Source organism: Magnolia sinica, chromosome 9, assembly GCF_029962835.1.
Source record: "Magnolia sinica isolate HGM2019 chromosome 9, MsV1, whole genome shotgun sequence".
NCBI classification, from domain to species: Eukaryota; Viridiplantae; Streptophyta; class Magnoliopsida; order Magnoliales; family Magnoliaceae; genus Magnolia; species Magnolia sinica.
Genome location: NC_080581.1, coordinates 82,737,627 through 82,754,943, shown reverse-complemented (window position 1 = coordinate 82,754,943; position 17,317 = coordinate 82,737,627). Strand labels below are relative to the sequence as shown.

The following is a 17,317-nucleotide window of genomic DNA, read 5'->3' as shown; positions in this document are numbered from 1 at the left end:
GTGTGGCCAACGGCCCACCATGTGCATGCATGATCCATGCATGGGGCCATTCTCTATGAGCCCCATCATAGTAGTTTTCTTAATAGCATAGCATGATTGGGTCATCTAGACCCTAGATCCCTGGTGAAGGTGGCATCCCCACCTTAGATTTTGATTCTAGACCCATACATGTTTAAGATCTAAGATGTACTTGTTAGTGTATGCATGATGTATGGTTGTGATTGATTTTGAAGGGCTCATGGTGGCGGAGCCCTGCTTATGGCCAGATCTTTGTTTTTCCCTTGTAGATAACCTCTAATCATGTGTGTGTGGCCCACCTTGTGGACCAACAAAATCCGGACCGTCCATGAAGGTTGGACGTTCACGACAGTCCACCTTGGACATATGGCCCCAAAAAAATCCACCTAAATGGGGCACATGTAAGGGGTTTTTGTCATTGAGGAAGGTCTGGATGTTTGTGGGGCCCACTGGGGTGGTCCATCCCATGATTTTTTGGGATTAAATCTCATTTTAAATAATGTTTATATTTAATTCTTTCCAGTTATATGTTGCTATCCAGAACTGTCTGGACAGGTTTTGGGTCAACTTGAGGCCAGATTTGGGAGCTTTTGGTGGGGAGTTTTGTACCAAGTAATATATGTCTTTTGAAGGAGTATGTCCCACCCATAAGCATGCCAAATTTCAGCCTCAACTGATCTCATTTGGGTCTCCAAAAGAGTGGGCCAATATGGGTATGATGCTGGATTTCTTTGCTGTAAATTCCAGCAACATTGTCTCACATAAAACCATAATTTAAAAATATTCTCCGATGGTGGGTCATCTTTATGGACTTTCCTTTGTTATATACATGATGAGGGACCTTGGCCCTGAATTTTCACATTTTTAGAGGCCCTGGACCCACTCCATTGGAATGCCCAAAGTTGGTACAGCAACATACATTGCTGGAATTTTCTACTACCTTGTTGTCCTCTTGAGTTGTAGCTAATTTTGGGCCTCAGCCCAGCTAGACTTGTGTATGTTTACTGGGGGCCCACCTCTGATGTATCTGAGGTCCATGTGGACCATGTATGTGGGGCCAACCAGCTGGACCAGCGTCCCCTACTAGACATCCGGCAAGGTGGACTGTCCATGGGTTGGCCCACCATGATGTATGTTTTGTGTCCACGCCGTTCCCCCCTCTATGGTGGCCCACGTGGAGTGTGGGACCACCCTAGGTGGACATCCTATGTGGGGCCACCTCAGAGATGTATGGAGCCTACTTTGATGTGTGTATGGGCCAGGACGCCCAGGCCATGGGCTGCTCCTGGGCCTGCAGCCCAGCAGCAGGCCCACCTGTTTTGTGTGTACCACCCTCTTTCTCCATCTGTAGGGCCCTCCTGTAAATATTGTTGGCCCTTATAGAAATATTTTCCACATGTTTTAACAAGTATCTGGGCTTCAGCAGGCCCAAATTGTTGATGGACTGAAAATTCAGTAAGGGCACAAATGAATATTATTTTGGACTCAAATTGTATGAGATGTGGGGCCCACCTTATTGAGAAAGCCGGGGTGCATGATGCACACCTATTTTGGTAATATTTTGGGCTTGATTAGTGCCCTTTTTTTGGGCTTGATTAGTGCATAGTTTGGCTACCCCTTTTTATGGTCCTTGTGGACCCAAGTATGACCAGATTTTTGGGACTTCCTAGTGGACCCAGGGTGGGCTGGAACGTCCCACCTTGGCCCAACCATTTGTTGGGCTGATTTCCACCATTTAGATGGACTTGTGGGCTAGATAAAGGTGGTTTTGGGCGCTTGGTTGCCCACTTAAATGTGCTAGTTTTTGGGCTGATGCAAAGGGGCCCATTCCACCCAACTTAGACTTGTTTTTGGGCCATGTATTTGTGCCCATGGGCTGCCCCTTTAGTTCACCTAAATGTATGGGTCTTGTGGCCAATGGGACTTGGGCTTTGGGCCTTGTTTCCCCTCCTTAGGCCATAATTGTTAGAGGTAGTATTGGACCTACTTCCTTAAGCCTTTTGTGGGACCTATGTGCATATGGTTTGGATATGGGCCTTAGGCCTTATGTTTATGTGGTTTGTGGATTAGATGCCTTGGGGCAATGGTGGTTGAAAGTCCCCATTTGGACCCCTCTAGGTCCATTAGTTGCTAAGCGTTGTTGAATGCCCACCTTAGTCCCTTGCTAAGCCCGTTTCCATATTATCTATACCCTAGCTTTGTATGCTTAGTCTCATGGGTTACCTCAGGTAAATGGGCTCCCACTGGAGGTTGTATTCCTTATGAGAAATTGGTTTAGTGCCTAGACCCTTCATGGTTAGGTAGAGACTACATCTTCTCATTCACCTCATTGGCACCCTTATTCATCTTCATGGCGCACTCCCATACGCATCATATGCATGCTTGGTTGAGGTATGATTGGCCATGGTTATGCCATTGTGTAGGACATGTTGGTATCTCCACGAGGGATAGAGTTTACCCTCTTGAGCACGGTGGATGCTTGGGATTAATGCATGGTTGATTGTGTGAATCATGCATCTGGTATTGCATAGCATATGGATATTCGCATTTGCTTCATCAGGGTAGTAGCATCCACAGGTATATCATGGATGGTTTGGACACCGGAAATGTTTCTTGAGCATTGGGGTGCATAGGATATCCCCGTGTGAAAGCCCCTAAACTTCTACGGTACCGAGGGGACGCCCCAGCGCCGAGACCGAGTGGAAAACATGAGCGCATGAGGGCCTTATACCATTAGGCCGCAACTCTCACTGCAACGTGGTCGGTTAGGATGGGGTGTGGCCTTACCCGCCTGAGAGAGAGGGCAATAGCTAGGCTGAGTTTGACCAGCTCGTGAATGGGTCTGCTACCGTCGAGCCTCGTTGGTGATTGGCTGTCCACAGGCGGGTAGTGATGTCTCTTACGCTCGCTAGGCTGTGTGGCTAGCAAAGCAGCAGTTAGCATGTAGTGTATTAGACCCCGGTGATTTCCCTAAAGAGGAACTATACTGATATGTAGACTTTTTATGAGGACTGGCATGATTGCATTACACCTTGCATTGGCATTTGATTGTATAAGCCTTATGTTGCATCGCCTTGGTATGGCGCCCAGTACTCATGTATTGCATTGTATAGCCTTGGTATGGCGCCCAGTACTCATGTATTGCATTGCATAGCCTTGGTACGGCTTACTGCATTCATAGCTTAGCCTCAGTACAGCTAGTGGCATTGGTATCATTCATGTTTCCTTTTGCATTCTCCTCTATCTTCTTCTGAGCACCATTGTCACACACCTTCACCGCCCTCTAAGCTTTCTATAAGCTTATGCATGATTGATGCGTGCAAGAGATCCAACATAAGGAAACATGAATCCCAATGAAAATCCCCATGAATCTTGGTTGCATATGCCCATTCCTAAATCAGACTTTTCGCTTTAAACATCACCTCATCCACCTGACATGACTTATCTCAGAAGGTCCGACTGTTGTGGCCCCCCCAAATCACGTAAAGGACCGCAGGCAAAGATAGAGGCCATAGAGACAACTTCTTCTTGCAACCCTTCAATCCACCATACCAGGCCCCTAGAAAATCTCCTATCAAAGATGGCATCACCCAATCCAACCCCAATCAAGCTTAGTACACTTCCCCCACACAACAAAAGCAGAGGATAGCAAATAAAAAGATGGTTCATTGACTCCTTGTCTCTAAGGCACAAAGGGCAGCCGTTAGTGATAGGAAGGCTTCTTTTCCTGAGGTTGTCAATCATCAGCAACTTGTTTTTGCCAACGTGCCAAGCAAACACATAAATGCAAGGAGGCCCCTTATACTTCCATAAGCATGAAAGCAGATCCCTAGACAACAATCTGAATTTCCAATATTCACCAAGTAGGATCTCACCAAAAATCTGGCCAACTTGCCCGCATCCCACACCCATTTGTCTAGCTCAGAAGCAAGATGTTGGCTTGCTAGATGCAATCCATCATATGAACAAACTCGTCAACTTCCTCATCCAACAAATTACTCCTGAAGCTCAGGAACCAACCCCTCCCTGAACTCACCACCCAAGAGATGTTAAAGTTCTCCTCAACTGCTATCCCAAATAGGCTAGGAAAATCCGAGCAAAGAGTATCGACCTCGAATCTCTATCCAACCAAAACCTAAACCTAGAACCATCTCCCATGGCATAGGAGATCTCTCTTGTGAAGGGTTGCACCACCATGAGGACAGCTTTCTACACTCCAAAGGCAGCACATCACAGCAGTTCAAATTCAAAGCAATGGCAAAAATGCAAAATGTGAACATCACTACAACCATGAAATTCAGGTCAAATAAATGCAACACAAACTGATAAGATTTCGATCTTCCATGAAAAAATAAATAAATATTCAAACATAAGACTGATTACAACATTAAAAGATGACCAAACACTATAAGCCTTTAAATATTAATTCGAATTTTCATCAGAATTCAGAAATTTCACTCATTTCAGGGAATATATATATATATATATATATATATATGTAAGTTTCAAAATAAAAGATAAACCCATACCATGTGAGACGTAACGAGAAGAATAGCCCCCCCTACCACCCCTACCCCCACCTCGCCCCTGCATGTTCGATCTCCACCTAGAATCAGTAGGCTCTCTGGTGTTCACACTCTGCAGAAACAAATACTCAAGCATTAAATGGTTTGATTAACTGAAACGTACAAAGAAAACTATGATACTACAAATGCAACGATTGTTCGCATGCTCAAATGCTCAAAATGAAAGCAGGGTTTTAAATCCCAGTTCTAGTTCGCGACTCATTTTGGAACAAAACTGAGTCAACTCTGTTTCAGTCTGTCAGACGAGTCAAAACCTCAACTGGCTGAAACTAACCAAATCAAGCCACATAAGGATGAAACCGACACGACACATTCAAGATCAAAACCATTGTTGTCAAATGCGATCGCATATGCGCATACTGCGGATCGAATCGCATATGCCATCATGGCATATGCGATCCTGGCAAGTATGCCATGGCATACTTTTATATGCGATCGCATATTTCCTAATAATCAGAGTGGAAGCAATTTTTTTATTTTTTATTTTTTCAATTTGGATAACTTTTGCCTATAAATAGGCACTCATATCCCTTCCATTTTCACTATTCTCTACTCCAAAGCTCTAAATCTATTACTCTCTCTCTCTTACTCTACTCTCTCTACAATTACTTCAAGTATGTTTATTTTTTGTATTTTATAAGTTGTGCTTACTTTTTGTATATTAAGTTGTAAGTTATAACTTGTAAGTTGTTTCAAGTTATCCATTTATCAGTAAAATTTCTTTGCTAGAAGTTTATAATAATTAGTTCTCTTTTAATGTAGCTTGATTGTTTTGTTAAAATTTATATAATATAATATAAGTAATTAAATATATAACTTAATGAAACACTCAAATTATAATGAAATAAGTAAAATAACTCAATCCAATCATGTTTACTAATTAGGCAAGTTTTTCCTATTTTTTAAGATTTTTTTCATTTTTTAAAATTTTTTTCCATTTTTTATTTTTTTATTATTTTATAAAAAATATGCCATGGCATATGCGATTGTGCGATCGCATATGCAAACAGCATATGCTGATCGCATACAATGGCATATGCGATTTGACAACATTGATCAAAACAGATATTTAAACCCTGAGTGGAAGAGATCCTTCCCTCTCACAACAAATAATGGAGGAAAAAAAAAAGCATCATATGCAAAAGAATCACATCTGTATCAAGAAGACAAGGCACTGCACAACGGACTCTTTTTTTTTTTTCTTTTCTTTTTTCTTCGTAAAAAAATCCAACAGTCTCTGATCAATCAGAAAAATGACTCCTAACTAGCATCAACAATGGTCATGTAGTCATACAGAGAGTGGTGAGGTGACCCTTCTGCAGAAACAAAAATGAAAGCCACTCTCCTATGTAAGAAGCAAAAAGCCTACAGCAGGCCAACATATACAATGCAAAAGATGTTACTAATGGACAAACCAAATAAATTGGAAGAACCATAACCACCAAAAGGTAAAAATAAATAAATATTTTTTAAAACAAAAAAAAAAAAAAAAAGGCATGGATCAAAGTACAGATTCTGGAAAAATTTTGGCAAGAATGTTCAGTGTGGCATTTAAGTCAGGGAAAGAAAATGGATCTTTTTCCTCTTTTTCTTCCTTTTCTTTTTCTTCCATTGTTGCATGAATGTATTGTGTAGGTGAGCTTAGGGAGCTTATAAAGACTTAAGCTCACAACTTCTTCTAAAGTGCAAATGGTCTTTTTGGTATTTCCATCTACATTCCTTTTATCGGGATTCTCTCTCTTGCTTTGGTCCATTGGGTTATGCCGCGATCTATTGATAACCTCCTTCTGGCTTAGCATGCTATGGATGGGGGAAAGCTGGGGAGGAGGAAATGGCGTGTAGCTTTTCTAGCGGTCTTATGGTCAATTTGGCCTGAAAGAAACAGCCGATGCTTTCGCAACAAGAGGAGAGTGGAGGATGGGGTATTCATGAGGGTCCTCCAATTTATGTGGAACTGGGCCCCGTAATGTCTATTGAGGGATATCCCAGTTGTGGCGCTTGCTGTTGTTGTATTTTTAGCTCCTTAGGTTTCCTCTAGCTTCTTGTAGGTTTTTCTTCTTTTCTGTATCTTTTTGTTGTTGGCCTGTTTTTCTTTGTTCTGTTTTTGCGTTCTGATAAGTAAAATTTCACCTTTCAAAAAAAAAAATCTACATTCCTTTTAATTACCAAAAAATCCTTTTCTTTTTCTTTTTCTTCCATTGTTGCATGAATGTATTGTGTAGGTGGGCTAAGGAGCTTATAAAGATTTAAGCCTGCACCTTTTTCTAAAGTGCAAATGGTAATTTTGGTATTTCCATTTACATACCTTTTAGGGCCCGTTTGGTTTTCCAATTACAATGGTAAATGGTCGCAAACGGGTCATGATTATTCACTCTTGTAATTCAGTGGTCATTGTCACATACACTGTAATGATGATTTTGTTACATAGTTTGTTTCACACTCAAATCACTGTAAAAATGTTGGTTGTGTAATGTGAATATGTAACGATTACATTTTACTTTACCTCCTTTCACAAGTGTATTGGACTCTCGAACTACGAGCCATAATTTCTTATTAAACAAACACCAGGAAATGATAATGATGGCTCATTTACCGTGCATTTCATAGGAAATTGGAAGATCGAACAGGCCCTTAATTACCAAAAAAATATTTTTTCCCTTAATAAACATTCAATTCCCAAAATTAGAAAGAAATATAAAGAATTTTGTTACTGTAATTTGAAATCTAGATATAGAGTTCCAACTTTTTTTTCAAAAGGTGACATTATTTTATTAAGAGAACCCTCCAAAGCAAATGCTAAGATAGGAAGAAAAATTACAACCTGAACAAAGTTACATTCATCCACAGTTTTTAAATCAGACGATTAAGAGCATGATGGGGACATCAGAGGACCTACTTGGGTGTACCAAAGACGGAGGCGGCCATCTACATCAACGCAGCTCTCTTTATGGATGGGAGACGAGTTCCAGATGGGGCCTTGATCTTGTTTTATTTATGTTTTTTTTTTTGAGGATTTATTTGATGGTTAAGATCGATGGTAAGTGTTTTAGTTTGCTTATTTTGGATGATGGACCGTGTTACTTAAGTGAGTGGCATGTTTGTGATTTTTTAAAGTTTTAACATAAAAGCAGGGGGGATGTCCAACCTTATTGGAAAGCTTGAGGGAAAAAATAAATAAATAAAGAGTCTTCCTTCTTTTGAAAAGGTGTTCTTCCTCTTCTTTTAGGGTTTGTAAGAAAACCCTCCAAAACCCTCCATTCCAATTGAATTGTAGAAGGGTAGAAGCTTGCTTGGTGGTAGATTCCTCAAATGTGTCTTTCTTCCTCTTTCTTCTTCAACAAGGTACACCCTTTCTTCACTTTTCCTCCTCCTTCCCTTACAACTCCTCTAACCCCATCAAAACCCAACCCAATCCATCTCCTTTCTCTTTCCCCCTACTCATCCACAACTACACAAGAACGAACGCACACGCGCGCGCATCTGTACAGGCTGCCATGTGTGGGCCCCCCTTTTGGCACTTTTCCTTCCATGAGTCCCCTCCAAGCCCTACCTATAACGAAGCCCTAATCCCTAGATTCATTAACCCCTAAATCCCTAATTCCCAAAATCCCCAAACCTCAATCTCTAAACTCCAAAACCCCTAACGAAAATCATATTTTTTTAATAAACCCGTTCCCCAAATCTAGTTTTATTGGTGTGATTGTTTTCTCACATTGATGTTGCACTACCCACACTAGATTGGAAGTCCCTACTTTTACGTGGGCCACTATTGTAATACTTTATACCTTAGTGCACCGCGTATGTGATAGCTTAGGCCATTTGCATTGCTAATCTGAATTTTTTGAATTTATCATATGGATGTGTTTGATTTTACATGTTGAATGCTGAAATTGATGCGTATTTGATCTCACATCTTACATCTTAGGTTAGTTTCACCCATCCTACATCAGAGCATTAAGTATAGAAGACTTGGACAATATGGGACTAACAGGAAATTTATCATATTGTATGGGGTCATTTGGATGCATGACAAAAAATTACAAAAGAATTTCTTTTCCATGGTTTTAAGGGATGCAAATCCTGATCCAGGAAAGGAAATTTTCCATGAAAATCTTGAAACTTGCATTCTTTCTAAAATCCTAGGATACAATTGTCGAACTTTTTTTCTTCTTCTTTCCTCTTCTCAAACCTTGGGTCTCTTCCTCTCTTTTCCCCTCCCTCCCAACACCCCCTTCCCAGTTCCCTCCCAAATAGACCATGGGTAGCCTCTTGTAAACCCCCTGTTTCAGTCATCCCTAGGTCTGGCTTACGGGCAATTCTGGCACAAAGGGGACAATATGAGAGATGCGTCAATCAAATCTAGCCCATCCACCATTGTTAAATGTGAAAGCCACTGTGGGACAACAATCTGCATGGATCAAGCTTCCTACGTGTAACATTTTGATTATCATCCATTGACACCATGTAGGACACATGTACCATGCCCAGTGATCCACAAGAATCTCTCAGCATGGATGATCATAGCCATAAAAACACTGGATCCACTTAATTTTCACGCCATATGATATGCACTATGGGGGCAACAATTTGCATGGATCAAGCTTCCTACATATGTGATATGTCGACAGGAAAGAGGTCTATAGGTGAAATTAGCATAAAGGGGCATATATTCAAGGGACATTCTTAGTCCACTCGAATGAATGGACAGGCGACAACTTTGCAACGGGGCATGTTAGAGTTCTGGCCAACATCATCCATTGCGTGGATCTCACACATGTGGCACATTAGTATGCAATTGCCTTCATCATAAACATGGAATTTGAGACTCCGACACCAAAATTACATATCCTGGATTCTTTTAATAACACTCAACCAAGTAAAAAGCCTTCTTTCTTGGAATCCTCCTTCCACGAATAAAAATATGTATCTTTTTTGTTGTGGTGGGTGAAGCTCCTAGTCTGATGCTTCAACAAAGGGTGGTCAACAGTCTCTTCAATGGGTTCAAGACTTCAACTCTTGATCCTCACACCAGCCACCTTCAATATGCATATGATACTTTGTTATTTTATGATGCGGAGCACAAGGCAGTTGATAATCTTCGAAAAATCACAGTTTGTTTTGAGGAAGCATCATGCCTGAAAATTAATGCTTCTAAATCAGAAATGTTGGGTATTCATGTGAGCAAGGATGAGCTTGGTCAATTGGCAAACATATTTGGGTGCAAAACGGGATCTTTCTCCTCCACATAACTTGGTCTCCCACTCAGTATTGGTAAGCCACCAAAACACTTATGGGATAAGTTCATTGAGAGGATTGAAAGGACATTGACAAGCTGGAAGTGTGGGTATCTATACTTGGGAGGTCTTTTGACCCTTATTAAAATGGCTTTTTCAAACATGCCAGTTTATTTCATGTCTCATTTCAAGTGTCCCAAATCAATGCTCAATAGTGTTGAGAAGCTTGAGAGGGGTTTCTTGTGGAGAGGAAACACAGAAGGAAGGAAATTTCATCTCTCAAGTGAGATGAGGTATGTCAGCCGGTGGAATTGAGACGAGTTGGTCTCAGAAGGTTGGGGTCTCCTCGGGAAAAGGATTTGGAGATTTGGCACTGAGGCTGGTAGGTTGTGGAGGGAGGTCATTGCCAACAAATATGAGGTAGGATATTGGTTCATTAAGAGGTCCTCCCTATACAAAGCCTCAAGTAGTTGGAAGGTGATCGCAACAACGAAATACTTGGTTCGTGGAGGCATAATGTTCTCAGTAGGTAATGATAGGCGGATCCGTTTTTTGGTGGATATATAATGTGGGAATAGCACGCTTCAGGATCTCTTCCCTAGAGTCGCTCGTCTTGCCCCAAACCGCTTCATTTCGGTGGCAGGCTGCTATACTTTGCTCAGAGGTGGAGTTGTTTGGAGTCCTTGCTGTAGGAACATGACGGAAATGGAGATTTTTGAACTTGCCAGGCTATTGGATCACTTCATTGTTCACTATCCTTCAATTAATGAAGTTGATTCGTTGATTTGGTGGTTGTGCCGATCCGGCACATTCTCAATTCGCTCGCTCTATAGACTAATTACTTCTCTCCCTTCCTCCTATGATCCACCGTCAAAAGCTCATGGAGTATGGTATGCCAATATTGTTACATAACAATAGCAACCGTTACGCGTTACAAGGCCAAGACAATCGTAACGGCCGTTTCGGAAAAAATTGACACGTGTAGGTCTGTAATAGGGCTGAAACAGATTTTTTCAAAAAAAAAAAAGGTCGTACCGTATTGTAACAATAACGGTGGTGGCCGTTACGGCCACTGTTACCGTTATAGAATACCTTGTCATGGAGAGTCGAACCAAGGTCATCCACAGCAAAGGAGCCATCCAAAACCAGCTGTGCTACTCCAGCTGGAGAACACTGAATTAATATTCCAACAGATTTTATTTTCTATGCATCCAAGCTACCCCATTGACAAAAGTATTGTAGTGTTTGGAGAAATAGGAAATAACACAAACACTAATGCCTAAGCAGCAGCAACTACCACAGCACCTATGGAAGGCCAAGGATAAAATATCATTACCATCATCATCACCTAAGCTTTGTCCCCATTCATTGGGGTTGGCTACATGAATCCAATCTGCCATTCCACTCAATCAAGGGCCATAAGTTCAATTAGACCATAGGCTATCAAGTCTTTTCTTACTCCCTCCACCCACGTCCTTTTGGGCCCTCCCTTGCTCTTTTAGAGCCTTCAACTAGAACCAACTCACCCCTAACCAAAGCAATATTTGGTCTCCATTGCACATGACTAAACCATCTAAACCTACTTTGATGCAGGGCAATTAACCACTTGCACTAAAAGCTCGAATTGTCCCAAATCCATGGGTCACACACCCTCATGAGCCCCAAATCCATGGGTCCCACACCCTCATGAGCCCCAAATCCATGGGTTCCACCTTACATGAGCCACCTGCCTCACACGGGCCCCAAATTCATGGGTTCCACGGGCTGCCCACCCCGAGTGTGCCCCTACATCCCACAAGCCACCCCACTCGAACCCATTGTGAAAATGCCCCCGCATTATACTTCCCCTTATCTTATTACCTATTGTTGCTACACCTATGTTCCCTCAAGAGCATTCATTTCTAATTCCATCCTTGTCTTGCCAATCATCCATCTCAACGTCCTCATTTTCAGCTATACTTGATGTTGTTAAAATCGTTGTTGCTATCGTATTGCAAATCATAATAAGGGTTGAATTGTACTGAATCACAAATCGTAATGTAAATCAAAATATGTTATATGATTTTCTTTATAAAAATTTAAAAAAAAAAACTGCAAAAACACAAATAAATCAGAAAAAATAATAATAATAGCTCATCAATCATCCAATTCCCATTAATATGCACCAAGTAATACCACCATATCAAGATAGAGGATTCTCGTATTTCCTTTATTTTTTATCATTCAAGAAATTTACCTTTAAAAAATCAAGAATCCTCTAATAATGTGTGTTCTTTTTACCTTTCTTGAGCATACAATCACATTAGAAAAGCGGCATTTGATTTTGTAGACCGACCAAAAAAGATATTTGATTTATAACCATCATTACCACGATGCATGTAAATCAACATAATCGCAACCATCCATAAAAACATTCCAGATAAGTCACACATCGATTTGGCTTTTCAACCAATTAAGAAGTCATCAATTATAAGCCCCCACCAATTTAAAAATGTAAAATGAAAGCCAAGTAAAGCTTAAAATAGAAGAAAACAACTATGATTTGAATCATAAGTCAGGGTTTATATTGTAAACCATACGATTCAAATCATAGAATTGTAGGATTCATCTAAAAAGGGCTTCAAGGTGGAACTAAAAATCTAAATAGTAAGATCCCAGATTTGTAACTCAAACACACTTTATCACTTCTAAAGCATTCCAAGCTTGATTGAAAGCGCAATTTGAAACTATGAAAAAGCTTTCACAAACAAAATGCAGGTAGCAACTCGATAAGTTTTCACCATAATCAAGAAGCTAGAAAGTGTATGCTTTATCAACATCCCTTGTGAGTACGCATATGATGAAATCATGAATAAAAGGGAATGGTTAAAATGATGAAGGGGGGAGCATGTGTGTCTCAATACTCAAAAGGTGCCAATAAAATAACTAGAGCAGCTGTAGCAGCACCAAAAAAAAAAAAAAGCACAATGAGATATTCTCATTGGCAGAGAGGGAACAGGAAAAAATAGCAGATGATGCTTGAAATGGTAAGTCAGAGAGTAAAAGGTAAACATTTACCTCTTTCCTCCGGTCGCGCTTCCTCTTGACTTCATGAAAAGGATCTGCAAAGCCATTCACTAGTTAGCAATCAAAAAAGAGAGTTTTTATCATTATCATATTTTGCTTGTAAAAAAGACGAATGTATCATATGAATCGAGACAGCTCGAGTGCTACTAATATTGGCCAACAACACAATGACTAGAACAGAAATCAATATTATAATATTAAAACTGTAAAGTATATTTCCATGAGCTGAAAACCCAACAAAACCCATCAATATTTACACACCCAGAACCCCATTATCCTTCCAAAAATGAAAAATCCGAAAAGAGAAAGAGATCCAAGAACTAACCTGACCTTACATAAGCTACAGCAACACTTCCGAATCAACCCAAATCACATTAGAAACTAGTAATTCTCAAATATATATATAAGTAGAGAGAGAGAGAGAACAAGATTCATTACAATGTTCAAGATCAGAATGTAAATGCCCTTTCCAGCCCAAAAAAGTACAAACCCGGAAATAATGTAATCCAATAACAAACACATTTTACAGAAACTAAATCGCATGCTGAAATCCCCATCAAATCCCAACTGAATATTCACAACCAAATCACAGTGTTCTTCCAAAAAAAGAAGAAGAGTAGAAACGAAACCCACTCCAAATTGAATCCAAAAACAAGAACAAAAGACCGAACAGATCGAATAACAACTAAATCAAATGCCGTACACTCCATCAAATCCCAGTACGATTTTCACTGCCAAATAGGTATGCTCCCACCAAATTATTATTTTTTTAAGCAGCACCTCTGAATCGAACCCAAAAACAAGAATGGAAGACCCAGTAGATTGAATGAATTGAAATGACAGACATAGCAAGATCGAGATAAATCGACATCCACGCACAACAACGAAACTCCTGAAAAACTAACAAAACCCATCAACATCAACAAACCCAAAACCCCACTTTCCCTCCAAAATCTGCAAACCCAAGAACAACAAAATCAAAGAACTAACCTTTCCTCACAGAAACTACATCACACGCAAGAACCCATCAAATCCCAGCTCAATTCTCATACCCAAATCAGCATATTTTTTCAACTAAAAACAAAACGCACCTCTGAATCGAGCAAAAAATAAGAACCACGCGCCAAAAAGATCAAAATACAGAGAGGAGTGGTTCATCGAAATCTTCATGGAACAATGGAACCCGAAAACCCAACAGAACACGGGAAACCCCATTTTCTTTCCGGAAACCACAAACCAAAAAAAAAAAAAAAAAACAACAACAACATAAACGAACAAGAACGAGTTAGGCAGAAAGCCCAAAAAAACCCAATCAAATCCCAATTCAATTTCCACATTCTAATTGCCGAGTTGGGCCGAAAGCCCAAAACCCTCCTCCAAATCCAGGCCAAGAGCAATAATCAAACACACAACAGATCAAAGACAAGGGAGACGATACACACACAAAGAGAGAGAAAGAGAGAGAGAGAGAGAGAGGATACCTTGATTGAGGAGCTTGTCGACGGTTTCGTCGGGATTCATCGAGCATTCCTTGAGCATTGCGTATATCTCATCGTCGGTGTGATTGCCTGCGATCTCCTTTATGTGCTGGATCGTCTTCTTCACGTTGTTCGGGATCGAAACCCTAAAACCGCCTGCCATTCCTGCTGAGGGAGAGGGAGAGGGAGAGGGAGGGCGGTTTTGTAAATGAAAGAGGAAAATGGGGAGATTTGGGGGGGTTTTGAAAAATGTGGTTTTTACGGAGAGGGGGGGGGGGGGGGGAGATGGGAAGACTCGAAAGACAATGCGCCCTTTGAAAGGGAGTGTGTAGGAAGGAGAGGGTAGGGTTTTCTGGTTTTTCTTTTTTTAATTTTTTTTCTTTTTTCTTTTTGTCTTTCCTTTCTGTCTCGCACTTGTCATCTCCGACGCACGTGTGTCGTGATCACAGCCGCTCATCTGAGAATCACATCAGAGCCACGGCTTATATTTATATGGTATCACGTGAGACGTACTTAAGCCCACGTGCATGTGCATGAAGCCTGTGGATACGCGCCACGTGTGCCCGCACAGCATGATAGGTCAGAGATCCAATCCATCCATCAGAGCGGCACCAGTATATTAATGCCCTGGCCCAAAAATCAGGTTAATCCACTGATCATTTGGGTTACAATTAGCAACATAAGTGTGCGATTCAGACAAAATTTGGCTGAAATTCTCTTACCCAACCACCAGCTTCCAATATTGGGCCCCGGTATTCAGTGGACCTGATTTTTTTAGGAAAACGAATATAATGTGGTGCCAAGTTGCCAAGTTGATGGATGGATTAGGCATAGCACTCATGGGTTGTCGTCTATACCTATTCCATGGGTATAGGAATAGGAGAGTTCGGTCATTTGAACAAGCTGTTGGATTGATCAAGTGAACTTTGGATTGAATAAAATGGTCTCTGGACAAGTTTGAATAGGTTCAATCAATTAACCTTGAATGTTTGGGTCCGTCGGCAAGTGTCAAAAAATCCATTTTAACTTTCCAGACATTTTAAGCATGTTTGATTGATTGAATATAAGGATTGATTGATCGATGTCAATTGATGCTTAGATCGATGACACGCATGATTCTGCATAATTACACGATTTGTTTCTTATCATGAATATAACACTATATATGCATGTAATACAAAATTAAGATAGAAAACAACGAGGGATAAACTAATTATAGGGTTTGAAAGGAATAAAACAAGGGTTTTTGTATCCGTAAGTGATTTTATCTCTTGTACTTTCATTTTTACAATAGATTTGCTTGTCACTGTATACAGTGGCTTTTTCCTGTAATGATTTTTCATGTAAAATTATGCGTTCGTGTGTATGCTTTGTTTGTGTTTATTTCTTGTTATATGATTCAAATTCGAAGTTTACTTTCACAGTTCCCCAACAAGTGGTATCAGATATATATATGTTGAGATTTGAATTTGAATCTGCAACATGATGATGAAATGATCTAATGCAAAGTATGAAATGAAAAAGTTCAATGGGAAAAATAAATTTGAACTATATAAAACGAAGATAAGAGGCCTTCTATTTCATTGAGGATTGCAACAAGCACTCATTGGCATACCAAAGCATCATGCAACTATGAACGATGAAGAGTTAAAAACTTGACCAGAGGGCGATTACCTTGATACAAATATATTTGACAGATGATGTCCTTTATAATGTCATCGATCAAAAGGCCATCACATGCCTTTGGACAAAACTATAAAGCATGTACATGATGAAATATTTTTCAAAGCATATGTATCTGAATAAACAATTTTATACTTTGAAGATGGTGGAAGGGACTAATTTTAATAAACACGTTAGCATGTTCAATCAATTACTTTGCAAGTTAATGAGTGTGGAGGTGAAGATCGACGGAGAAAATCAAGCTCTAATTTTGTTGAATTCTCTTACAGAGTTATACGAGAGTATCGTAAACAATATATGCTACGATTAAAGATAAATGATGTCGAAATTGTTATCTCAACCCTTCATTCGAAGTAATTGAGAAAGAATTATAGCGGCGGGGTTCCTATACGAATGCATTGGTTGTTAGGAGAAGAAAGTGCAAGTGAGAGAGAAAATTCTTGATATAGGTCCAAGTCTAAAGGTAAAGAGAAGATGAAGTACTATAACTATGGAATGTTGAGGCATATGAACAAGGATCGTCGAAATCCTAAAGCCTAAAAGGCATAGAAATTATAAAATTCGCCAAAAGAGGTCCATACAATGAAATCTAGTGAGGAGTCAAGTGGTTATGACGTTCTAACTGTATCCAAATTCGGATATCTCAGCAACAATTGGATTTTAGATTCGGGAGCTTTATACCACATGACCTTTCATCGAAGTCAGTTCGCCAGTTACAGTGTGTGTAATGGTTGTCAAGTGTTTTTGAGTAATGATGTTGCATGTAAGATTATTGGTGTCAGATCAGTATGCATTAAGATGTCTAATGAGATGGAGTGTATCCTAACGGGTGTAAGACATGTTTTTTTATTCAATGAAGAATTTGATATTTTTAGGAGTTCTCGATACATTTGTGTGTAAGATCACCAGACTTGATCATATCATAAAAGCTTTAAAAAGACAATCATTGTGATGAAGGCATAGTGGAGCGATGACCTTTACAAGTTAATCAGGAATACCGTATTAGGTGGAGCTGCAACGTTTATAACGAAGTCCATATCGGCACATTTGTGGCATGCGTGACTGGGCCATATGAGCGATCACGGCATGAATGTATTTTTTAATCATTGTTTGAATTCTCAAATTAAATGTGTTGATTTAAATATATGTGAGGATTATATATATAATAAACAATCACGGTTGTCTTTTGAGCCTTGAAAATATATAAGTAAATAGCTAGTTGATCATGTGCATTCCGATGTATGAAGTCGTC

At 40.0% G+C, this 17,317-nt stretch overlaps 1 protein-coding gene across 3 annotated transcripts in view; it reads right to left on the bottom strand.

Annotated features, from left to right (window-relative positions):
- LOC131255882 (GBF-interacting protein 1-like) overlaps positions 1–14,675 on the bottom strand; it is a 54,443-nt gene extending 39,768 nt beyond the window's left edge. The window contains exons 1-3 of one of the 3 annotated variants that reach the window (XM_058256803.1): positions 14,386–14,675; positions 12,896–12,939; positions 4,542–4,656 (exon numbers count right to left, since the gene is read on the bottom strand). In XM_058256803.1, the coding sequence (XP_058112786.1) occupies positions 4,542–4,656; positions 12,896–12,939; positions 14,386–14,545 (319 nt within the window). In that variant the 5' untranslated portion in view covers positions 14,546–14,675. The remainder of the gene's footprint in view (positions 1–4,541; positions 4,657–12,895; positions 12,940–14,385) is intronic. The other 2 variants (XM_058256801.1, XM_058256802.1) reach the window with 2 other exon arrangements.
- Between the last annotated feature and the right edge of the window lie 2,642 nt (positions 14,676–17,317).